The 27,503-nt window shown below is 35.2% G+C and overlaps 1 protein-coding gene across 1 annotated transcript in view; it reads right to left on the bottom strand.

Annotated features, from left to right (window-relative positions):
• Positions 1–6,709: 6,709 nt before the first annotated feature.
• Positions 6,710–27,503, bottom strand: part of SPATA6 (spermatogenesis associated 6) — a 152,778-nt gene continuing 131,984 nt past the window's right edge. Inside the window, exons 12-13 of the mRNA XM_060004971.1 lie at positions 18,782–18,873; positions 6,710–10,179 (exon numbers count right to left, since the gene is read on the bottom strand). Coding sequence (XP_059860954.1) covers positions 9,999–10,179; positions 18,782–18,873 — 273 coding nt within the window. The 3' untranslated portion in view covers positions 6,710–9,998. The remainder of the gene's footprint in view (positions 10,180–18,781; positions 18,874–27,503) is intronic.

Below are 27,503 nucleotides of genomic sequence, written 5' to 3' on the forward strand. Positions count from 1 at the left end.
ATGAATGCATAAATAAATGTATGAGCTTGATAATGTATAAATGTATAAACTTGATATGAGTTTAGATGAAGGGAGAAAAAAACCTGGTATTTAAAGGTTAGCCACCGATACCCCCAGAGGTATGTAATTCACATGGAAATCAAGAGACAGCCATAAACCTTCTTGGAGCTCAAGGTATTTTGTGCCTACAACACAAAAACATTCAGATGATGAAGAGGTTAACAAAACGATAACACTTTAAGAAGGAGAAATTTAAACCAGCTGAAAAAAGGCCTTCTTTCTCCTTAAGAGAGAGGAAGCCATGAAGAGGTGACAGACTCATGGTTCACCAAGCTGGGCAAACATCACAATCACCTAGAGAGGCTCAAAAACTCTTAAAGACTCTTTAAAAAAGTTAAATTTACTGCATCAGGATCTCCAGAGGCTGAGATGAGGAAACTAGTTTTAACTGCTTCCTAAGTGATTCTCATCAGTCAGGATTTGGAAATACTGAACTGGAACACAACCAAAATCTTTACCAGCTTTAGATCGGGATGGTACATAGTCATGCACGTTCCACTAATGAGATGAATGTTACGTACGTCTCAGGTACTCTGCATCTGCATCCTATGCCTGAGGAAAAGTTACTTCCAAATTATGACAATTTCCAATTATTTGTGGTAACTAGATCGCTGAATTCTTTAAATCCCATGGAACTCTTTATTACTAAACCTTTCTAGTAGAGCTGCTAACTAGTTATAAGCTGGCTAGTTTAATTTCCCTCACTGTTCAATGGACTGGAGGTATGTTCATAAGTGGGTGAATTGGCCAACAAGTAGGGACAGAGCAGGGAGAAGGAAAAACAAATGGTTGGAGCTATTTACAAACATATCAAAAACTCTGAATAATGGAAAATAAGCCTCCTCCATATATAGAAGTGATCAATCACTGAGAATCAAGTATCGTCTCTTAAAATCCAATATGAAATCCAATACTTAAGAAAAATCAAGCAATAGTAGGAAAAAGTTCAATAGGATATTTATGAAAAAATACTAATATACGGGTTTAAGTCCTCATTCAGCCACTTATACCCCCTACTGTGTGACCTGCAAGAGACATTTAACCCAAATTGGAGTTTTCTCATTTGTAAAAGTGTAGCACTATAACCCCTGCCCTACCTAATTCACAAACATGTATGGAGAAATACAAGTTATTATTTATCATAAAAGTTTAGTGGAAATAGTTTTTCTAAATGTTTGGTGGATAAAAATTCACTGAAGTCAAATGTTCTTTTTCTTCCATTTTCGCAACATAAACACTTGAAAATACTTTCTAATTCAAAAGCTGGTATCTTTTCTCTCATTTAGCAAAAACAATTACCCCCCTGGGTTTACAGTGGAACTGAAATTAGTTTGACTGTTTTTGTTTAAGATTATCAACAAAAAACTCTCCAAATTATGCAGTTTCTATGCCAAAACACATTCTTTATGCTGCATAGCTGTAGGAATGTATCATAAGTGAACAACTGCTGGGCCACAAAGGAGAGTCAAGATAGAATATTTTTTCTATCCTCCAGGAAAATGTGCAATATTTTTAACACGTTCTTCTTGAGTGGTAGATTCCTTTCAAATCTAGTTTTTTATTTAGCAACAGAATATTATTATAAATGGGGAAAAGGGGGCTATAATAACTGTTTCAGAAAACATACATGTTTCGGATGAGTCCAACAGATAATCAGTGAGCTATGTAACAATAACAACAACAATAATAATTGTAGTAAATCATATTGTTTATACAGCCCTTGCCACGTTCAAGGCCTTGTTTTAAGCACTTTCTATTTGTTAACTAATTTAATATTCATAATGACCCCATGGGATTGGTAATAGTATCTTCATTTTATAGACGACAAAACTAGAAACAAATAAATCAGGTAATTTGTCTAAGGTCACACAGTTATTAAGTGGTTGAAGTGTGATTGGAATCTAGCAGTGTGACTCCAGAGGCTGTGTATTTAACCCCTAGGCTATTTTTCTGAGCAGTGAATAATTTATATGCAGCAAGATGCAATAACTAAAATATAATACTCATTAGCCAGCAATTTCCAAAAACATGTAAATATATTTTAAAATTTATTTTATGTATATCTTAGGTTGAGATTGCTAAAGAAAATTTTTGTAATTAACATTTTTAAAATTTAAGACTTCTAAAAAATTACCTGGTAAACCTTAGTCTATTTAAAAAAAGTTTTGTGTGCATGTGTATACGTATGTAAGTACACACACACACACACACACACACACACACACATACATATATCTCTGTGACTAGTGTCAAACAGTATAGTTTTCTGAAAAACGTGATCGCTCAATCACATTATTATAAATTCTTAAGACGTGCAGGGATGTGCATCTGGCTGAGATGATCCAGGGTTACTTCTATTGAATTAGGGTGATTTACTTTAACTTCTTCCTCTAACATCCCCCAAATCAAAAGGCTATGGTTAATTTACAAAACATAACTGTGCTAAATCCAAAATAAACGAAGGACAAAATAAACTTCCTACTATCAAAACTGGTTAATAGGACATACCCTCAAACTAAATTTATTTTTGTTTTAAAAATAATACCTTGGGGCTTCCCTGGTGGCGCAGTGGTTGAGAGTCCGCCTGCTGATGCAGGCGACACGGGTTCGTGCCCCGGTCCGGGAAGATCCCACGTGCCGCGGAGCGGCTGGGCCCGTGAGCCATGGCCGCTGAGCCTGCGCGTCCGGAGCCTGTGCTCCGCGACGGGAGAGGCCACAACAGTGAGAGGCCCGCGTAATGCAAAATAATAATAATAATAATACATTGACAAGTGAGATAAGTCACAAAGAAAGTTGAAGTGGACAATATTCTCAAAAACTAAAGTCATGTGTTTAGTTTCACTTGTAAAATCTATGTAAAACCTCTACCGAAGTGCACAACATATACAAGGTTAACAGGATTTTAAATATTATAGTAAAAATAATGATGCTAAGGTAGCTGTCTATGCCTGCGTGCATTTATGCACAAAATGATGAAACTAATGAAAGGGAAAGGGTATTAAATCAATTTTAAGCATCTACTATTTTTCAGGTACAATGCTAGTCACTTTGCATCATTTACCTAATATGTTCTTCATAGTAACCAACCTAGGTAGGTATCATTCTCATTTTATAAATAATAAAATTAAGGTCTGATATCTCCAGACAGCACCACAGTATAGAATACAAACCCAGGTATATGACTCTTCTCATAATACTATACAACCTACATAAACTAAATAACTAGTAAATTTAAGAGCCATACCAAAAAAATCTGAATTATTTGGTCTTGTGTCTTAAAATAATTTTGAAAAAATTTTTACATTTATTCCATTTTTTTCCTCCTATCAGATCCTCAAGATCTTTCAGAATATCACTCTATATTGACTTGGAATTTCAGTTATTACAGTTACCCTTTATTGAGCACCATGCATTGTACAACATGTTCCACATGCATTAACTCTTTAAATGATCACAAGAAACCTATGAAAATAGCTTCCATTTTACAAGTGAGAAAATAAGTTCAGAAACGTTAAGTAACACAGAGGTGACAAGGAAACAGAGAAAGAAATATGAGGTCTGTTCAACTCTACAAACAACAGTATTGCTATTATGCCAGATGGAATATTTTTCAAACTGCAAATTTCTTTTCCCAGATCACTTCCAAAAAGTAATTAGGATAGTGCCTAATATATGTAGAAAAATGTCCACATTTACTTTCCTATTTAATCTTAATACTCTATGAGAAACGGAGGGGCAGTGTTTATTAATATCCTTTTTCACAGGTAAAAAAAATAAGGTTCAGAAAAGTTGTGAAGAAAGTGCTTTTTCTACTGTTCAATGTTGTTGTCAATGCCCTAGAAATAGAACTTTCTGAAAACATATATACATAAATCCTTCATCATTTTATTTGCTTATATCACTAATTTTACTAAAAAAACAAACACACAAAAACTCCAGTGAAAAATGACTTTCACTGATAAAAGTAAGCCTCTAATAGGATACACTTAATCTCAATTCTATTACATATATTCAAAGTCATTAAAGATTTTCTCTCACCTTATTTCTGAACTATGTCATAAACTCAGAAAGCTAAACTTATTTAAACTTATACTGCAACAGAAATGTAGTGATGCTTCTGACACTTAAAGTCTATTTTTTCTGAAATTAATATAGGCACCTATGCTCTCTTGTTTACTATGTGCATGGAATAGTGTTTTTCCATTCCTTCATTTTTAGTCTATGTGTGTTCTTAAATATAAAGTGAGTTTCCTGTAGACAGCATATAGTTGGATCTTGTTTTATTATTCATTCAGCTACTCTATGTCTTTTGACTGGAGAGTTTAATTAATTTATGTTTAAGGTAATCATTGATAAGAAAGGACTTACTTTTGCCATTTTGTTGTTTTCTGTTTTATATTTACTTTGTTCCTCTATTCCTCTCTTGCTGTCTTCCTTTGTGCTTTGTTGATTTTTTTACAGTGACATTCTTTGATTCCTTTCTTTTTTTATTTTGTGTATCTTCTTTATGTTTTGGGGTTTTTTTTTTGTGGTTACCATGTGGCTTGTTAAAATGTCCACTACCCAAAGTGATATACAGATTCATTGTTATGCCCATCAAAATCCAATGACATTTTTTATAGAAATTGAAAAAACAATCATAAAATCATACAGAACCACAAAAGACTCAGAATAACCAAAGTGATCTTAAGAAAGAACAAAAAAGCTGGAGGCATCACAGTCCTGATTTCAAACTAAATTACAAACCCATAGTAATTAAAACAGTATGGTACTGGCATAAAGACAGACAAATAGCAATGGAACAGAACAGAGAGCCCAGAAATAAAGTAAAACATACAGTCAACTGATCTTTGACAAGGGTGCCAAGAACATACAATGGGGAAAAATTGTCTCTTCAACAAGTGGTGTTTGGAAAATTGTAGTATCAACATGCAAAAAAAAAGATAAAAAAAGAAATTGGACCCTTACCTTATACCATATATAAAAATCAAGTCAACGTGGATTAAAGATTTAAACATAAGACCTGAAACTGTAAAACTCCTATAGAAAATATAGGGGTACATCTTCTTGACATTGGTCTTGGCAATGACTTCTTGGATATGACACTAAAAGCAAAGGTAACAAAAGCAAAAATAGACAAAGTGGAACTACATCAAATTAAAAAGGTTCTGCACAGCAAAGAAAACAATCAACAGAATGAAAAGACGACCAATGGAATAGGAGAAAATATTTGCAAACCTTATAGCATTTCTATCTATTATAGTACTTCTCTCACCGTTAATAAGTAAATGTCAGTCTCCTCCCACAAACTAGGGTCAGGAACTAGGTTTATGTTTATCTCTAGATGTCAGTCAGTGCCTTGCAGATTGCCTGAATCTGAGTAGACCTTCAGTAATATTTGTTAAATGGGTGAATAGTCACAAGTTCTGGCTGTCTAAGGAATTTCATATAACTAAACTCAAAGTACATCATTCAGAGATAAACAATACTCTCGTAACTCAATAACAGAAAGTTTGCTTTTCCCTCTTACCTCTTCATTTTGTACATAAATTTCTAGCTAGTTAGATAATCTGGGATTGGGAGGAGAATATCTTTCTTAATTTCTAAAAGGGGGCCCTCAAACTAACTCACTACCACAAGGGCCTCAGTAATAAGTAAAAAGTACAATTACTTGGGTTCCACTACTCTCAGGGCACCTATTATGGTCACATACAAATTAGGACATGAACAACATAGAGCTTTTGTTTATTTTGATCTGAATTCATTATTTTGATCTGACTTCAAAAATCCATTTTGTATTCTTGAGTTCTCCCAAGTTCTAGATCTTTAACTGATTACTGGACATTTTCCTCAATCCCACCTCCACCCTCATAAAAGCTGATCAATATTGAGTTTATTCCGTCTTGGTTTCCTATACACAAAAGTCCTTCCCATCTTTCAATGTCCAGCTCAAAAGTTGCCGCATCTAATGCCGCTCCAGGCCTGTTGTTCACTTTGCGGTCCTCTTAACTGTCCCACCAAAGCGTTTGCAACCGTGCACATGATCTCCAGCTAAAGCACTTGGAGCTTCCTGAACAATCATGCTCTCTCCCATTTTCCCACTTTTGCAGGTTCTGTTGCATCAAGCTACCATGCCCTATCCTCATTCTTGCATTCTTGTATCATAGAAGTTACCAAACCACTGTAAATGTTGAAATACACTGTTATTTGTCTCTCTCAATAGAATCTGCATGCTTGTGGAAAGATACATTAAAAAATTTTATACTCTATATCTAACACAGTGCTCAATAAATATGTGATAAATGGGTGAATGAGTGCTTGAATGTGTAACTAGCCTAAGTTCCTAAGGTAAGATAAAAATAAACATAATAATTGTAAAATGGTTGAGTCACTTTGGAAAACAGTTTGGCAGTTCTTCAAAATGTTAAACATAGAGTTTCCATATGATCCAACAATTCCACTCCTGAGTGTATACTCAAGAGAAATAAAAAGATATGTCTTCACAAAGTTCACAAATGTTAATAGTACCAGCATTTTTCATAATATCCCCAAAGTGGGAACAATGAAATGCCCACCTGAATGGATTAATAAAATGTGATATATCCATACAATGGATTATTTTTTAGTAATAAAAAGAAATGAAGTACTGATACATGTTACAACAGGGATGAGTTCCGAAAATCTTATACTACGTGAAAGAAGCCAGACACAAAAGTCACATATTATATAATCCCACTTATATGAAATGTCCAGAATAAGCATAGAAACAGAAAGTAGATTAGTGGTTGCCAGGAGCTGAGGGGAGAAGGGAATGAGGAGTGATTGCTAATGGGTACAGGATTTCCTTCTGGAGTGATGAAATATTTTATACATAGCTAGTGGTTACAGTTGCACAACTCTGTGAATATACTAAAAACCACTCAACTGTATACTTTTAAAGGGTGAATTCTGTAGTATATTAACTATCTCAAAAAACTTATTATTAGAAAATGAACACAATAATGAGAATTCTCCATTTGGTCCAGATTTTTAATCAAGGGCTTTATCTTTGAAATCACAACACAACTCTGCTGCCTAGAACTTCCTAATCTTCTATATTGATCAATTATAGAACTAGAAAAATGTTGGAACATTAAAAGGTCATTCTAAATTAACCCCTTCCTCACCTTACAGGTAAGAAAACTGAGCTCCAAGAAGGATAAATGATTTAAACAAAGTTATACAACTAGTAGTGAAACCAGGGAGAACTCAGTCTCAGTCCAATGATTCATCTTTTTTCTTAGTTGAATTAACATTTTCCTTCCTAAAGTTCCCGGGTTCTTTTTTTTTTTTTTAACTTAAAGGAAAAGTTACATTAAAAAGAAAAGGACAGACCTATTTATCTTTCATATTAAGCCTAGTAACTATTACTAGATTTTAGGGGATATTAAAAAAAGATTAAGAGAAAAAACTACTGCACCTTTCTGATTCTTTCAATGAGAAAAGGCAACTATTAGTACTTAAAGGTTTTACTCTTAAAAGATAATACAACATAAGAATTCACAGTAATAGTTAAGGATAGCAACAAAAACCACTCTTTCCCCTAGGGAATGGAAATAGACACTTAGCAAAGATGCTACATATGTGGAAATTTACATCCGATCCTTCACAGAGATGTCAAATTTAATCCAGAGGAAAATGTCTTTCAAATTAACACTTTCTAAAGTTCCCCTTGGAGACCCATTTTTTTGGTGGCCTTTGTATGACAATGGCAAATATAGGTACAATAAGTAATTTTTGTGATACTTATTCACTCAGGAGATTTTCTATGAGAGCAAATATTTTCTTTAAAGTTCATATTTGTTCTTTTCACCAGAAGCAACTTTTAAAGGGAGGAATTTTTCATTTGTTTCTACCAAAGGGGAAAAAATACTAAGTTTCGTTGATCATATGATTTTTTTAAAAAACCATCATTCAATGTTGACCTTCAAAAGCTTATACAAAACATCAACATACAACTTATAGCCAGAGGGTAGCTCAGTGATTGTGTAGTCCAGTATTTCCCTGACTGTGCCCACATGTACCTGCACATGGCATTTCAGAGGAAGTATGGGGAGTTGGGGGAGCAGAATGGGAGGGGAAAGATAACCATAACAACAAATATTGTTACACATTCAATTTAGTTTAGGAAATTCTGGGTTAATTCAATAAATATTTAACGAGCACCAACTATGTGTCAGACTTTCTTCTAGACGCTAGAGCAAAACATATTTATGCCAGGATTTCTTAGAGCCTGTAACATGCTACTGTTTACTATGACTAAGATGACCACATGTAGTTTGCCCGGACAGCTCCAGTTTACCACTGTTTTCTCAGCATCAGTAGACCCCCTTTCACTCCTGTTATCATACGCACGACTCTCTAAGTTTGAGGGGTGTGAATATAGTGCATAGATTTTTCCTAAACTTACATGACCAATGAAATACTTATATTTCCTATAGCCATCTCCTAGAACAGTGGTCTACAGAACATGGTTCAGGAAATGCTGACCTACTCCATTCTCTCCATTTGATAACTGAGGAAACTAAGGACCAGAGATCTAAAGCCTAGGACACCTGGCTCCTATCTCTGATGTGCTTGCCAATACCTTGCAGATTGCCACAGATAAAACACTCAAACACAAAGTAAAAAAGTCTTATTACTGGATAACAAGTATTATGTATTTTCTCCTATTACAAAAATAAATCACCCAATTTTACATGCTGATTCCAATTTAAATAGAGTTTAACTCAAGTTTTTTCTTTTAAGATCATAACTATAAAATTAACCAAAGATGGAGTCAATGAGAAAACATTACCTTGTAGTGAACTCTTTAAGTTTATAAGCCAAGTTTACCATGTCCTATTCTCTGCTTTTCTTCCACTCACTCTGGTGAATACAAGGTAACTGATTTCTTCATATCTTCAAAGCCTCACTGGCCTCATAGGTGTGTTTGGGGCGTGGGGGAGAAGCTAATTTTCTCAACTAACAACTTTCTAGTACAAAGAGTTACGCTCTAATATTTTCCTCCACTTTATGGTTCCAAGTGTCCTTTAAAGTAAGGATGCTACTTTCTTGGGCTATTTGATACCTATGAAAACTCTAAAGAGATGGAATTACAATGTAAGTCCCTTATTCTTTCTGAGTCTCTACAGGCTTATTAACAAAGGCTATTTTCTGATTCTGGATGCACCAAAGATATGGCTCTAGAAGAAAATCATGCAAAAAATTCTGTCTTTAAAAATCAGTCATGCACATTGTGGATCACCCATGGCCATTCCTATTTCTAGCTAACTGTTAAGCATTTTAAGTAACTTAGGTAGTTCTTTTAGAGAAGAGGGAGTGAATGATTATAGAAACTTTAAAAAGAAAGCTGTATCTTAGGAGCTAAGACATATCAATAGCCTTTTCTGAGGGAGCAAACGGTAGAAAATACTAGTTAAAACAGGGTTTAAACTCCTGGGAAATTCATCTTCGTACAGTATATCTTTTTGCTCATGACCAAGAAAAGGGAGTTAATAATAATAATTAAATCTTAGACAAGATAACCAGTCAAGTAGGTGAAAAGAAAATTACAAGGTGATTAAGGCAGAAGAACATTTCTAGAGAGAATCTGCTTTTGGATTTGTAGCTGGTGATATGAGAGAGATGTGACAGAACAGCCTTCTCAGAATCAGAATGGAGGTTGTAATTGTGTTGCAGAGCTCTGACTTTTAGAATGTAGCATTCTTTACTGTGACTGGAAAAAGAAGGTTTGCCCATGATAATTTATCATTTGAAGTAATAAACTTATTCAAGTCTAACTACTGTACTCAATTAGAACCACCTGTTTAAAAGAAAAGGAATACAGATACTGATCACATCAAACGTTTTCATTGAGAAGTTGACAAGGACACTCATACAGTTTATCACCACTGGTCTCAGCAGCCTTCCTGTGTATGAGAAACAGAACTACAGGCCTTTTTGTATAAGCTCCTGTACATCTTGTCCATGCTGTTCTCAAAGATGGGTCGGTAGGATTTTCCTTTATAAGAGGCTGCCCTGTTGGACCAGTATTCGCCATCATCCAAATGGAGAGTGCCACGTGGCTGCTGAAATGAACTATGAAAAAGGACATAAAAGATTAAAACAATGAGGCAACAAAATGAGAGGTAGTACTATATAAATCAAATATTTACTAAGTACTTTATAGGTGTGTGGTACTCTGTTTGGGCTTTGAGATATAAAATATGACAAGGCTTATGCCTTCAAAGAGTGACACTATTTGCATGCAACAATTACAAAACAATAAAATGAAAATGGTATGTGAGAGTTAAAAAGAAATTCTGAGAAGAGAGGGAGGTGCGGCAAGGTAAAAGCAGGGCACAGATGGTATGGTATGGCCAGTTGTGAAAGTGCTTGGCCTCTAAAGTCAGGCAGACCTGGAACTGAATTCCAGCTCCGTCTTTGTAAGCTGTGGGAACCTGGGCGATTTATTCAATTGTCCAGGGTCTCAGCTTCCTTTACTGTATTTTTGCAGTATTGTTGTAAGAATCAAAGAGAATATATGTAAAGTGCATAGTACAGTGCTTACCTGGCACACAAAAGTTATTAAATATAAGGCATTGAACTACTAGGTACTTTATATATATTTATACATATTTAAAAAAATCTTACAACCCTCTGAAGTTGGTAACTGTGGAAACTGAGACTCAGTGAAGTCAAGTGACTTGCCTAAGCCTCTTTAGGTAGTAAGCGGCAGAATGGAAAACGATACCATTTCTGTGGCTCTAATGTCCTTTCCACTGTGGCATGCTATTGTCCTCAAGGAGGAGTAGAAAATTCGACAGAATATGAATCACTTTTAGAAAACGGAAAACAAGGTGGAAGAGTCTGTATTTGAAGCGATAGAGAAATACTGTTATTTTGAGGGTGTTGAAGAAAAAAGAGAGAGAACAGATGGAAGCTATAAAATAGACCAGGACTAGGCTCATTGTAATGGGAATAGAGAAGAAAAGGCAACTCTTTCTGAAGGCTTGATAGTGCTTTTCTTTAATTTGCTAGAAATAAAACATTGACTTTTTAAAAGACTGAGTTTATTTTATTTTTTAAACAAATAATGAACCCACTTTAATAAATTAAGTACTTGTTATAGATAAGACCTCTCAGGCCTGTTAGAGATTATGCCATATAAAACTGTATGTCCTTGTTATTAAATGTTACAAATATTGACTTCATATATTTGGAATCTCACTCCACACAAAACAAACAATTTCCTCCCTGACTTATCAGTCCCATGATGTTACTTGTGAATTGTGAAATAGCAACTCTGGGAGCTGGATATCTGTAAAAAGAATTTGCTGTTTCACCTGAAGTCAATCTACCACCTGAACTCAGTAAAAGTGGTCACAAAAAAAGGCACAAAGTGGCTGTGTTATTCTTAGAGCTTGCTATAGTTTCCACCTTTCTTTCATTAGCTTTGCTTAAGAAATAGTCTAACCAACTGAATACAATGTCTTTCATACAATTTCTCACTAAGCCTAACTCCTGCTGAAACAGTCACTCAAAACAGTTTTTTGGACAATTTGAGTCAAGTGATAGAGAAATCACACACACAAATACATTAATAGAACTTCTTCTGCATGTACTTTGTACCTCTGCAAGTATATCTACCAGCCTAAGTCCCCACATTTGCCTCTGTTCCCTCAAACTACTTCAGGAGTGCCACATGTTGTGTTTTGTTTGTTTAGCTGTATTTGGTTTATTTGTTGCTTTTTTTGTTTTATGTCAAGTCATGTACTAATTAATATTTCACAAAACACAGATCTGTCCTTAATCTCCCTGTTGTCCACAGTCATCAACTTTACTGCATACTGATGGTCAGATGATAATGTTCTTTTCTGAACTCTATATTTTGCCGGGCTAGTTCTACCACAATAAACCTAGTCAACAGAAATTTGAATTTTTATTAAGCTACTACCCAAATCTCAGAAAGGTAAGTAATAGTAGGGCTGCTAACTTTAAAAATCATTGTGTAGGTTTTTCTGGGATTGTAAATCAAATTCCTAATCCCTATCATAAATTATCATATGAATGAATAAGTGAATAAATAAAATTCAGAAATAATTTTAGAAGCAACTGTGAACCTGATAAGGGTCTGTAAAAAAGAGCGAAAGTGGCCAAAACAGACATCCTGATGCTTTTAAAATCTTGCAGATTTTGACAGGAAGTTTATTTCTATTTAAAATTGCAAAATTTTCAATTTAGTAAACAGCACTGTAGTTCTCCAGAGAGAATTTGGGAATTGGCTCTTCCTAGAAGTCTGAACTGCGAAACAGAGGTGTTTGCAAAACAGAGGTGTTTGCAGAGCAGGTTCTAATACGCATGGACAGGTGCAAACAAAGAGTAGCAGAATCTTAAAAGCAACATTTACTTCTAGACATGGAAGTATTTGGCTATCTAACTAATAAACTGTGAACATAGTGAGTCAGTTCTGATTTTCTATTATTGGGAATATTAATAAGTTTACAATGTGTAAGTGACACTTAAAAAGTCTTATTATAGTAATAGGCTTTTAAAGACTACACTTCTGTATTTTACCATGAGTATCTCCAGCATTCATTCATTCAAAGCATTCAAAGTTCCTCCTCTACAAAACACTGAATTAGTGCTATATAACGTAAAATGGTTACCTTTAAAGCAGGGATAAAACTGCTATTTTATTAAATGCAGTACATTTTTTGGCAATTTACTCTTGCTACTTGAATAGGGGGCCCTCTATTTAATAATGACAAAACTATTAAGAAAAAAAAAGACAAAAAAAAACAGAGACCAGGATAATACCTGAGAACCGAGCACTTTCAAATCTTAAATGTTGCTAAGGTATAAATTATAAATTTATTTTTTAAGGCCTAGCATATATACAGAGAAGAGAAAGGTCTCAGGCAGCTTAACATGGACTAGGATACTAGTATTTTGCTTACAGAAGGTTAAACTCACTTGAAACCCTGACAGTGTTTTCTATATCAGTACGAAATGAAGACCAAGTACATACTACTTTACACATAGTTTTCAGATAAAATATCTATAAGGTTATATACATGAAAACGAAGGTCAGAGGGTAAGATGGATATGCCATGCAAATAATATTAATTCTAATAAATAACTGGAAGGTCATGAGAATAAAAAAATTGGCCATTTGTACTCAAATAACCAGAGTTGAAAATGACAGTAAAAGATGATGATGCATATTCTATACTTTAAACTTGTGATCTAAGATTCAATATAAAGACATAATATAAGAGATGAATTTCTTCCCATAATACTCTATAAAGGTTCCTATCAAGCACAACTTTAACAAAACATGTGGAATAGTACTGAGGATGTGATGTATGCTCTATAGACATTGAATGGATGGATGATGGATAGACTGACGGATGGATGGATGGATGGAATGTAGGAAGGAAAATACTCAAAATCTTGGAGTTCAGAATAGATGACAGGGAGAGACTAAACTATGGTCTAATAAAATCTGTAAAGCATTTTGTATCTTTAAATATACCACACAAAGATAAAATGTCATTAAAGACATCAAAATTTACTGATAAATTATAGCAGTAATTCTCAAACTTTAACACACATCAGAGTCATCTGGAGGGCTTATTACAACTCACATTACTGCGCCTCACCCCCAGAGTCACTAAGTGAGGATGTCTGAGATGGGGTCCAAGAATTTGGATTTCTAACAAGTACCAGGGTCATGCTGATGCTGCTGGTCTAGGAACTACATTTTAGAAAGCACTAAATTAGTGGCTTTTCTATAAAATTTTAAAAGCTTCGGGAAAAAAATTGCATGTTGCCATTTATCTTCTTTTATTATTCACAGAAACTAAACAGTAAACATTAATAGAAGTCTATTCAAATGAATATACTGAAGACTGGTTACTTATATGTGATTTACTTCCCTTCTCTGAGTAACGATGTGCAGAAATGAGCCACTGACAACTAATAAGTTCTAACAGCTTTCATCATGATTAATTCCACTGTTGATTCCTTATCTAGAGATGTTACTAAATATCACAACCATAATATGTGATATTTAATAGTAAAGGGTTTCAGCAAATTCAACTGATCATTATTAATAAAAGACCCAATTTTAATATCTGAACTGTTTTTTTTTAAAAATTGAGCTCCTAGTACATGTCTGAGACCTTGATGGGCAGTCAAAAAACAAAGGTAAGCAAAACCTCTGTGCCTCACACTTAACAGAAGGGGGCAAAACAGACATAATGAAATGATCACTGTGAGATAAATATTGCTAATTGAAATTATATATGTGAGAGGAAGTGGCAGGATAAAGGAGAAAATGACTAACAGTTTGCTGAGGTCATAAAAGGTATCTCAGAAGAGGGAATAACTTGAATTTAGTCCTAAAGAATGAGTAAGCATTCACTAGATAAACAAGAAGACTGGTTATTCCAGACATCATACTGTAACAGAACCAAGGCACAAATTAGTCTGAAATATCAATAAAAATACCAGATAACACAAAATCCAAAGAATTCAAATTAGATTTGAGCAACATTTTCTCACTTAAAACTGAAAGCTTATTCTTAGTTATTCAAGAGACTTTAAGTCTATATATTATTTAGACTTTTTTCTTTCATTTATTAGTACTAAAGACATCTTGGTAAATTCACCAAGTTAATCAGATAGTGAGCAATGGGCAGGAAATGAAAACTATAGTCAATCTGTGTTATTGAAAAATATATAGTCAAAGTTTAAATTACTTAGTTTGAGATTCTGTTATAAACAATTTCATAATTAAAGCATTTATATTGAGCATATTCTTACTGTTAATAACCTGAAAAACATGCACAATAGAAAACAGTTTATATCAATAGCTAGTTCCATAAAAGAACAACACGGCTAAAAATCTGGGGTAATAGTCATAAAAGGCCAAGTCATGTTCTAAACATGAAATTAAAATTATTTTTATCTTCCCCTCTCTTTTTGTGGCCAACTCCCATCTACAGGAAGCATCACCTCATGCCTGGTCTTTAGTTAGGACTAATGATCAAACTGAATAATGATGCCAGAAGTGTACTACAGTATAGAGAAATTTCAACATCCTGAAAACTGAAGAAATTTGAAAAATATATAGAAGGTACTAAAAGCAGAAAGAGCATCCCAGGGCCCTGGAAATTGGCAAGGCTACCATAGCAAATGCCTAAAATTTTCTGAAACATAGGCAATATGAAAGTTGAAAAGGACATCTTCATGGGTAGTAAATTATTTCCCCAATCCAGCTCTCAAATCTTAAATTATTGGACGTAAAAGGTCACTTAATAATTCCTTGATAAGAGATTTCTTTCAAGTGAATTTCATTCTCAAAGGTGATGGAAAACACAGGACAGCTTGGAAAGCACAGGACAGCTAGCACGGATAGGCTGATGCCCGGAAGATGAAATAACAAGCACTCTAATTTGCCATTCTGCTCTTCCTGCAGAAAACATGGAACATCTGCTGTACTCCATGGCTGATAGCCACAATGTATATCTAGATCATAAGATAAAGTATTGAGTCCTGGGCATAGTTTTTCCCGGGAAAAATATGAAAGAAAATAATTTCTATCTCTTCATGAATATTCTCTATTTGACTGTCATTATACGTCTCTTTAGTTCTTCAAGCATAGCTGCTACATCCCCAGGGCTGCCTCAGGAGGTTTCTAGTAACTCATTTTTCATGTGTATAGATCACACTTTACTGTTTCTTTGCATGTCTCATAATTTTTTGTTGAATACAACAATTTAGATAAAAATTGTAGCAACTCTGGGTTCTCACTCATTACCAAGTTGTTTTGGATTCTTTGTTTAGTGACTTGCCTGGACCTATGCTGTAAAGTCTGTTTCCCTTGCACTGTGTAGCTGCTGGTGTCTCTTCATTTTTATTTTTTCAATTATTGTTTCTATTTTTAAGCCTGGCCTCCTAGGGGTTGCCCCTGCGTCAACATAGCTTGATGACCAACAAATGATTGGTCTGAGTCAATAATCCTATTAACGTTTCCATCTTTTGCCAGTGGACCTATCTGTGGCTTAGGGAATACATTCAAAGTTTATCTGGTTGATAAATCTGCCCTGGAACTTGCTTTCTGCCTTCATAAGGCCTCACACTCAGCCATGGAGTAATGGCTCCCTAACACGCTCTCTGGTCTCTCCTGAACATGTTTACAGCCTTATACATACACATAATGTTCTAGACTACCAGGGATACGTAGAACTTTATCAAGGACAACTGTGGCTATCTTGTCCTTGGATTTTTGTTGGCTGCCCCAGTAAGCAGTAAGACCTCAAGCCCTCCCTTATTGTTTGCCAGTGGGATCATTATTGTTTCCATTAATCCCCACACACATGAAATTTCCTATGCTATGCGCCATATAAAGTCAGTCCCCTCTGGCAGCAGAGCTGCCTGTCTTTTGGCGTGACTGCCCCAGTAGAACTTTTGTGCTGAGGAGCTGGGGGGTGGGGGGTAGGGACTGGAGCTCCAGGCAAAATGCCACAGACTCCTACTGCTCTCATGGAGCTTCAGTAGATTTTCTTGATAAACGCTCCTCAATTTGTTATATTCCTTTGGTCAATTTCCAGAGTCCTTAAATTGTTGGTTTTGACAATTCAATTCAATTCAATTGAATTTTGACAGTTCAATTTTGTTGCTTTCGGAGAGGATTTGCTGAGCTCCTCACTCAGCCATTCCAGAGGTCCATGCAGACTTCCTCTTGACCCCTGTGTCAATGGATGTCTGCAGAGGGGTAATTTTTAGCCAAGATCTCAAGTTCCCTCTTGATTTCTGCTGATAGAAGCCTTAAGGCAAGTAAGTGGGTGACTACTGTGAGTGCGGGTTCTCTCATCTTTCAGATGGAAAGTAGAATGGGGTGACTTCTTGGCCTACTATATAATATGACTTGGGGATAAAACTAAAATAATACCCTGATCAGTTCTGTAGCTTCTGGAGCTAATATCAAAGATACTCTTATACAATGTCTTGAGGCACTGACCACTGTGTCCTATTGGTCCAAGTATGTCCTACTGGTCCAAGAGAAGCAGCCAGGAATATAAAGTAATCTCAGAACTTCCTGATGCTCTGCTTGACTCTCTCACTTGAGAGGTACTGAAACAGTCTCAGGTGACCAAAGGCTTAGCCATTAACATTGCTTGGTGAACTGGAAAAAGAACCAATACTAAGGTTTATGGCAAACTTTAAATAGAAACCAATGTTTTTCAAAATATGGTCCTTATATTACCTTCACTAGAATCATTCATGATACTTTTTAAAATGCAGATTTCTAGGTCACACCTCTGTGTGTTAGGAACCAGAATCTATGGAGGTAGAAAGTAGAAATCTATATTTTTAAGAAGCATATTATACATATAGGAGTTTGAAAATCAGACCCTTTGCTTTATCAACCCTACTCACTCCTTACCTCAATTAGAATTAATTACGTGGATACAGAACGCAAAATTGGGATGCTAATGCATATACCGGAAATCTAAGAATTAGAAGTTTAAGTAACAACAATAAAGGGTACAAATTCTTCATCAAGGTATGCACTTTCTTGGCCCTTCCTTTTCCCATTTGGATTGCTTTTTCTTCAAACTCATTTAAAATACACTACTTTCCTTCATGAGAGACCTAGGTTTCCTCAAGGATAGGAAGCAGTAACTTTGGACAGGAGTTCAGACTTATACTCTGTGTAAGGGACAAAAGGAAAAGTCCTCACATGTTTATGGAATGCCTAGCCTAGCTTCCCAGGGCAAATATCAGAGATTTCAGTCCAAAACACCAGTTAGCAATAAAACATATGCCATTATCTGGAGCTTTTTTCTTACACTTGTTTTCCAGGAAACTCAGGAAGGTGTAAGCCATACAGTAATCAGTGGCATAGCATCAAAGGCCTCAGAGAAACTTTAGTTATATAAACTCACAATTTACATTCAGTTTTTAATACCACACTTAATGGCAATTAACATAAAGTTTTCAAAAGTCTTCATGAGATTTGCTAGTATAATTTTGCAAAAACTGTATTATTACTAACATTTCTGAAATTTTAGGCTAGAAGAACTGAATTTCTCTTATTAACATAAGAGAAAAATAAAAAAAGGCTTACTCATGATCTAAATTTTTTTTTTTGCGGTACGCGGGCCTCTCACTGTTGTGGCCTCTCCCATTGCGGAGCACAGGTTCCGGACGCGCAGGCTCAGTGGCCATGGCTCACGGGCCCAGCCGCTCCGAGGCATGTGGGATCTTCCCGGACCGGGGCACGAACCCGTGTCCCCTGCATCGGCAGGCGGACTCTCAACCACTGCGCCACCAGTGAAGCCCTCATGATCTAAATTTTGAAACCTGTTGTTTCCTCATTTATTCAGGATGAGAATAAATACATCCTGAAGTAAGTCCTGAATATGTGGATTTGCAAGGCAGCCAAATACACTAGAAATCTTAAGTAGGATGAAAGGTACCACCATTAATTGACTATATTTGATTTCACTGAAAATTTTCAGTAAGGCAAACATTAAAATACTATAATAGGATTTTACATAGTTAAAATAAAATATAAATAAATAAATATTGAGTCTAAATTTGCCACAAATCCTGCAGATTAAAAACCAGGTTATTTTTATACTAACTATGAGAAGATCTCTATACACTGTATTAATCAAGCTCATACCTATACTCTGGGTCACTGTCATAGGCAGAGTCTCTATATAAAAGACCTCTTTTCAATTCCAGTTCATCTTCTTTCTCTGGGTCTCTCTCATCCTGAAAAATTTAAAGATTTCCATTAATTTATTTTATAATTAAAATGACACCCATGTTTCTGTGGTAATTGTTCTCCCCCTCCCCCAATGAAAGGAATTGAATTAAATGCTGGATTTCTTAGGAAAGGAACAAAAGGGTTAGTGAGAATTTACTATTCTGTTCAATGAAACTAATACAGTTTTATTATAGTATTACTAATACTGCTTATCAAAGACTAGAAACACAATAGATGTTTCTTGAATCAATGAATAAATAGAAATGGATACTGTGTCAAGATATGTAATAAGATGTGTAGTAGGTAATAGCCTACACATTGTTATGTGGACTCCTAAAAGATTATACCTGCACTCTGAAAAATAAGTATTTGGGAAAACTATGTAAATCTAAGCATTTTAACACATACCTATTACTTACGAAGGAAGTGATTTAGAATTATTACGTGTATACCAAAATGCAGTAACAAGCCACAAGAAGTAAAAATGAAAGGCAGGGTAGTTGGAATCAAAACACATGGCTCCTCCTCCTTCTATGGGCAGACTGTTCTTTACTTCTGAGAGATCAACTCAAGGGCATAAGAAATAGAATTCTAAAGAGATAGCTTTGTAAACTATGTCATTCACAGTAAGGATGTTCTTACATATGGTAATTTTATATAATTTAGTAGCAAATATCTTTCTCAACTACTAGCTAATACCCTTGTTCTGTGGTCAAACAGGAACAGAAATAAAGAGAATTGATGGTAAAAGGAACCAGTAAGCACAGATTGCTGTAGGGATTAGTATTAATAAGGTGGTCATTCACTTTATGTAAGAAATCAGCTGAACAAAGATTATCAAAGATTAGATCACTCCCTAACACCATACACAAAAGTAAGCTCAAAATGGATTAAAGACCTAAATGTAAGGCCAGACACTATCAAACTCTTAGAGGAAAACATAGGCAGAACACTCTATGACATAAATCACAGCAAGATCCTTTTTGACCCACCACCTAGAGAAATGGAAATAAAAACAAAAATAAACAAATGAGACCTAATGAAACTTCAAAGCTTTTGCACAGCAAAGGAAACCATAAACAAGACCAAAAGACAACCCTCAGAATGGGAGAAAATATTTGCAAATGAAGCAACTGACAAAGGATTAATCTCCAAAATTTACAAGCAGCTCATGCAGCTCAATAACAAAAAAACAAACAACCCAATCCAAAAATGGGCAGAAGACCTAAACAGACATTTCTCCAAAGAAGATATACAGACTGCTAACAAACACATGAAAGAATGCTCAACATCATTAATCATTAGAGAAATGCAAATCGAAACTACAATGAGATATCATCTCACACCGGTCAGAATGGCCATCATCAAAACATCTACAAACAATAAATGCTGGAGAGGGTGTAGAGAAAAGGGAACACTCTAGCACTGCTGGTGGGAATGTGAATTGATACAGCCACTATGGACAACAGTATGGAGGTTCCTTAAAAAGCTACAAATAGAACTACCATATGACCCAGCAATCCCACTACTGGGCATATACCCTGAGAAAGCCATAATTCAAAAAGAGTCATGTACCAAAATGTTCATTGCAGCTCTATTTACAATAGCCCGGAGATAGAAACAACCTAAGTGTCCATCATCGGATGAATGGATAAAGAAGATGTGGCACATATATACAATGGAATATTACTCAGCCATAAAAAGAAATGAAATTGAGCTATTTGTAATGAGGTGGATAGACCTAGAGTCTGTCATACAGAGTGAAGTAAGTCAGAAGGAGAGAGACAAATACCGTATGGTAACACATATATATGGAATTCAGGAAAAAAAATGTCATGAAGAACCTAGGGGTAAGACAGGAATAAAGACACAGACCTACTACAGAATGGACTTGAGGATATGGGGAGGGGGAAGGGTAAGCTGTGACAAAGCGAGAGAGAGACATGGACATATATACACTACCAAATGTAAGGTAGATAGCTAGTGGGAAGCAGCCGCATAGCAGAGGGAGATCAGCTAGGTGCTTTGTGACTGCCTGGAGGGGTGGGATAGGAAGGGTGGGAGGGAGGGATACGCAAGAAGGAAGAGATATGGGAACATATGTATATGTATAACTGATTCACTTTGTTATAAAGCAGAAACTAACACACCATTGTAAAGCAATTATACTCTAATAAAGATGTAAAAAAAACCAAAAAAGATTATCAAGAAAAATGATTTTAAAAATTTGGTGATGGCATGAAATTAGGAAGAGAGCATTCAGTTAAAAAATGTAAGCAATACATAATAGAGCAAGTTTAAAAATCACAGAAAATGTGAATATATATTTAGAATTATTATTAACTTCTAGGTGAATTGAGCCCTTTTACTGTTATGAAGTAACTCCATTTATTTCTATTAATGCTTTTTCCCTTAACATTTTTTTGGTTTACCATTGATACAGCTACAATAGCTTTCCTTTAGTCAGTGCTTGGATGATATATATTTGTACTTTTATTTTTAACTTTTCCTTATTATTATGTTTACATCTTTTTCTTAAATAGTATATAGATGGATGTTGCTTATTTTTGTCCAGTCTGATAAGCCAATGAAGTAGAGTATTTACTCTATTAATATCACAGAAAATGTAATCACCTGTTATGAGTACAAAAGACACTGCAAAGGAAAGTGTAAGAAATAAGACACTATGTTAATATGTTTTCAATCTTCAGAAATAGAGTATATTGCAAGAAAAACTGAATGAAAGAGATGTAAATGATGTTGAATTTTAAAATTCTATCCTTGGAAGAAATATTAATTTCTAGATTATATGATAAGTGATATCAGACATAAACATAAATCAATATTCCTGGTTTAATTTTGTCAATACAGTTGAAAAAAATAATTTTTGACCAGGAGTAATAAAAAATGTAGACTAAATTTTAAAAGTTTATATATGAAAAAAATACAAATGGGCCTTAGAAATCTGAACCTCAATTATTCATTGAATAATACCCCTATTTTGAGCTGGGTACTTACTATCCTAGACTCTGTGAGGATAGAAAGATGACTAAGACATGATTCCTGCACACATGTGGAATAAAGTTTGTCTATTCTGTGAATCTCTATGAGTAGAATGGATCAACAGGTAGAATTATTATAGGATATAATAAAGGACAAAATGAGGAAGAACTGCCTAATTAATAGAGCATTCTAAAAACAGAATGACTGTCGTAAGAGGGAGTAAGGGCACAATCACTAAAGCTATTCACATAGAGCACTAATTCTTATCTATAATCAAGGAGTTCAGGAAGGGGAATTCTGCCCCAAGAAACAAAAAGGACTATATGGTCTTCACGGTTATTCTCTTCAAATTTTAAGACCATTGTGTGACATTTATATATATTCAAACACATACATATCTCTTATAAGCATCCTTGTGTAAGCTTTTTTTAAAAAGATCAAGTTATAAAAAAGCAGAGAGGCAACAAACATCATACCTATCATAAGCCATTAACTATGACTAAAACAAGTATTAGAAGAGATATATCATTCCCATTAGTGCCAGAAAAATATATTTCCGGAGCATAGGGAAGTGATTCCCCTCTTATTTCTCACCGACATTCCCATTTGTCCACATGTAAACACAGGAAAAGATGGATGACACCAATATTTGTTCAGTTCCTTCAACGTATCTAGGACTGAGTTAGGTACTTCTTAAATGAATATCTTGTAAGCCTTCAATAACCTTATGAAAAAGGCACTGCAACTTGGAAAAATTAACAACATGCCCAAAGATACAAGTTATTAAGTGGCAGAGCTGGAACTTAAACCCAGATCTAACTTTATTTACATTATACTCCCTCCTGAAATGCAAATAAGCTGGACTATAAAATAAAAATCTCCATTCCAAACCATTAGATTATTCTCCAGTATGAAAATTAAGCTCAAACTCTTTCAGCTAATATCTATTCAGTTAGTTTTTTATGAGGGTATTCTGAAATAATTTAGCCCAGAAAAATTTTTTTTAGGATTTCCATGAAGAAACAGTTTTCTTTCAGCAAAAGTCATTAATAAAATGACATACTATTAAAAGAAGCTGTGGGCTCTCCTTCCCTGAAACTGGCAGTAAGTTAAATGTTCTCTTAAGATTCCTGTCACCAATGATCACTATCTTATACATGTAACTGACATCATTCTTAGAACACCCCTGGAACAAAGAAATAAAAGATACCCATACATGCTTGCAAACTGAAAAATTTAGGACAACAGTGATTCAATAGTCTATGATAGGGCTTCCCTGGTGGAGCAGTGGTTAAGAATCTCCCTGCCAGAGCAGGGGACACAGGTTCAAGCCCTGGTCCGGGAGGATCCCACATGCCGCGGAGCAACTAAGCCCATGGGCCACAACGGCTGAGCCTGCGCTCTAGAGCCTGCGAGCCACACCTACTGAGCCTGCGTCCTGCAACTGCTGAAGCCCGCACGCCTAGAGCCCGTGCTCTGCAACGAGAGGCCACCGCAATGAGAAGCCCGCGCACCACAATGAAGAGTAGCCCCCACTTGCCGCAACTAGAGAAAGCCTGCGCGCAGCAACGAAGACCCAATGCAGCCAAAAATAAATAAATTTTAAAAAGAAAAGCAGCAGCCAACCCACAGCTGCAGCCAGTTTAAAAAAAAAAGTCTATGATAAAGCAAGAACTAAAGGTAGTCATCTCACTAATTAAATAGTACTTAATAAAACATACACCTGTCATTCTCAAATGAAATTCTCATATATAGTTTAAAAACCTATAAGATGTGTTTCATTGCTGTCAAATTCAAAACACTATTTATAATGAAGTGTGTATAAGAACAAGAATTCCAATAGAATTTAACCACTAGTTCTAATTTGCATTATCACCCTGGACAATTAATGCTTCAATTTCCTAAATCGTAATGTAGAGAAAATTTAGAGTTGTTCAAAGTCACAAAGATAAGAAGTTGCAGAGCTGGCCTTGAACCAGGTTTTTCTAACTCTATAAACTGATTTATATTGTAAGTATATTAGAGGATAATAAAGACTAAAGGGAAGACCACTTAAAGAACACTTAAATGCTACTTTTTACAAACTTCTGGAGGCAGAGTGTGGAAATGCATGTGTGATGGTTAATTTTATGTGTCAGCTTGGCTTAGCCATGGTACCCAGACATTTGGTTAAACATTATAATGGATATTTCTGTGGCACTTTTATGGATGAGATTAACATTTAAATCACTGGATTCTGAATAAAGCAGATTGCCTTCCATAATGTGGGTGGGCCTCATCTAGTCAGCTGAAGGCCTTAATAGAACAAAGACTGATCTCTCCCCAGGAAGAAGGATTTCTGCCAGCAGACTGCCTTTTTTTTTTTTTTAACTTTTTATTTTATATTGGAGTATAGTTGATTAACAATGTTGTGATAGTTTCAGGTGTACAGCAAAGTGATTCAGTTATACATATACATGTATCTATTCTTTTTCAAATTCTTTTCCTGTTTAGGTTTTACATAATATTGAGCAGAGTTCCCTGTGCTATACAGTAGGTCCTTGTTGGTTATCCATTTTAAATATAGCAGTGTGTACATGTCAATCCCCAACTCCCCAAACTATCGCTTCCCCTGACTCTTCGCCCCCCCGTAACTGTAAGTTTGTTCTCTAAGTCTGTGTTCGTTTCCAGTTTCTGTTTTGTAAATGTTCATTTGAATCATTTCTTTTTAGATCCCACATATAAGGGACATTATACTATATTTCTCTTTCTCTGTCTGACCTACTTCACTCAGTATGACAATCTCTAGGTCCATCCATTTTGCTGCAAATGGCATTATTTCATTCTTTTTAATGGCTGAGTAATATTCCATTGTACATATGTACCACATCTTCTTTATCCATTCCTCTGTCGATTGCATTTAGGTTGCTTCCATGTCCTGTCTATTGTAAACAGTGCTGCAATGAACACTGGGGTGCATGTATCATTTTGGACCATGTTTTTCTCCAGATATATGCCCAGGAGTGGGATTGCAAGATCATATGGTAGCTCAATTTTTAGTTTTTTAAGGAATCTCCATACTGTTCTCCATAGTGGCTGTACCAATTTACATTCGGACCACCAGTGTAGGAGGGTGCCCTTCTCTCCACACCCTCTCCAGCATTTATTGTTCATGGATTTTTTGATGATAGTCATTTTGACTGGTGTGAATTGGTATCTCAGGGTAGTTTTGACTTGTGTTTCTCTAATAATTAGGCACGTTGAACATCTTTTCATGTGCCTCTTGGCCATCTGTATGTCTTCTTTGGAGAAATGTCTATTTAGGTCTTCTGCCCATTTTCTGATTGGGTTGTTTGTTTTGAAGATATTAAGCTATATGAGCTGTCTGTAAATTTTGGAGACTAATCCCTTGTTGGTCACTTCATTTGCAAATATTTTCTCCTAATCTGTGGATTGTCTTTTCATTTTGTTTATGATTTCTCTTGCTGTGCAAAAGCTTTTGAGTTTAATTAGGTCTAATTTGTTTAATTTTGTTTTTATTTCCATTACTCTGGGAGACAGATCAAAAAAGGTACTGCTGCAATTTATGTCAGAGAGTGTTCTGCCTATGTTTTCCTCTCTTGACACTTTTATTCAACATAGTTTTGGAAGTCCTAGCTATGGCAAACAGAGAAGAAAAAGAAATAAAAGTAATCCAAATTGGAAAAGAAGAATTTAAACTGTCACTGTTTGGAGATGATATGATACTATACATAGAAAATCCTAAAGACACTACCAGAAAACTACTAGAGCTCATCAGTGAATTTGGTAAAGTTGCAGGTTATAAAATTAATACACTGAAATCTGTTGCATTTCTATACACTAGAAATGAAAGATCAGAAAGAGAAATTTAAGAAACAATCCCATTTACCATCACATCAAAAATAATAAAATACCTAGGAATAAACCTACCTAAGGAGACAAAAGACCTGTACTCCAAAAACTATAAGACACTGATGAAAGAAATCGAAGACAACACAAGCAGATGGAAAGATATACCAGGTTCTTGGATTGGAAGAATGAATATTGTCAAAATGACTATAATACCCAATGCAATCTACAGATTCAATGCAATCCCTATCAAATTACCAATGGCATTTTTCACAGAACTAGAACAAAAAATCTTAAAATTTGTATGGAGACACAAAAGACCCCGAATAGCCAAAGCAATCTTGAGAAAGAAAAACGGAGCTACAAGAATCAGGCTCCCTGACTTCAGACTATACTACAAAGCTATAGCCATCAAAATACTATGGTACTGGCACAAAAATACAAATATAGATCAATGGAACAGGATAGAAAGCCCACAAATAAACCCATGCACCTATGGTTAATTAATCTACAGCAAAGGAGGCAAGACTATACATGGTGGAAAGACAGTCTCTTCAACAAATGGTGCTGGGAAAACTGGACAGCTACATGTAAAAAAATGAAATTAGAACATTCTTTAACACCATACACAAAAATAAGCTTAAAATGGATTAAAGACCTAAATGTGAGAGTGGACACTGTAAAACACTTAGCAGACTGCCTTTGGATTTGAACTACAACTCTCTCCTGAGTAACCAGCCTGCGTATCAGATTTTGGACTCACTAAGCCTCCGCAATCACATAAGCCAGTTCTTTAAAATTTCTTTCTCTCTCTGTTATACACATGCGCGCGCGCGCGCGCACACACACACACACACACACACACACACACACACACACATCCTGTTTCTCTGGAGAACCCTAATACAGCATGAGAATGAGAAACTCCTGCCACATATTAGAACCTTCAGTACCTCACTTTCAACAATGGATAGAACAATCAGAAGATCAACAAATAAACAGAAGACTTGAACAACACTATAAACCAATGAGACCTAACAGGCATCTACTGAACACTCTATCAGACAACAGCAGAATATACATTCTTCTCAAATACACATGGGAAATTCTCCAGAAGAGACCATATTATGTTAGATCATAAAATGAGGCTCAATAAATTTAAAAGGACTAAAATCATACAAAGATGTTTCCTGGCCACAATAAAATGAAATTAGCAAATTAAATCCATTATTCAAAACTGTCAAAGATGGACTTATTTAAAACATTTAAGAAATAAATAATCTTACACAAACTCTTACAGAGAATAATTGGGAATATTTTCCAACTCATTTTTATGAGGCCAGCCAAAACCTGAGAAGGACATCACAAGATAGGAAACTTACATACCAATCACTATCATTAACTTAGATGTAAAAATCCTGGGAATAATATTAGCAAATTGAAACCGGTGATATATTTTAAAAAAATTATGACCAAGCATTTTGTTCCAAGTATGCAAGTATGGTTTAACATTTGAAAATTAAGTAATTTACTACATTAAAATAAGGAGAAAAAGCATATAATCACCTCAATAGATGCAATGTGATAAAATTCATACATTTATAATTTTTAAAAAATGCTTAGAAGATAAGGAATATAAGAAACTTCTGTAATCAGGAAAAGAATGCCCACAAAAAATCTACAGAAATCATCATACTTAACATAGAATTATAAAAAGCTTTCTTCTTTGGATGGCAAACAAGACAAGATGCCCTTTCTATAACCACTTATATTGGATATTGGA

This window comes from Delphinus delphis, chromosome 1 (assembly GCF_949987515.2).
Source record: "Delphinus delphis chromosome 1, mDelDel1.2, whole genome shotgun sequence".
NCBI classification, from domain to species: Eukaryota; Metazoa; Chordata; class Mammalia; order Artiodactyla; family Delphinidae; genus Delphinus; species Delphinus delphis.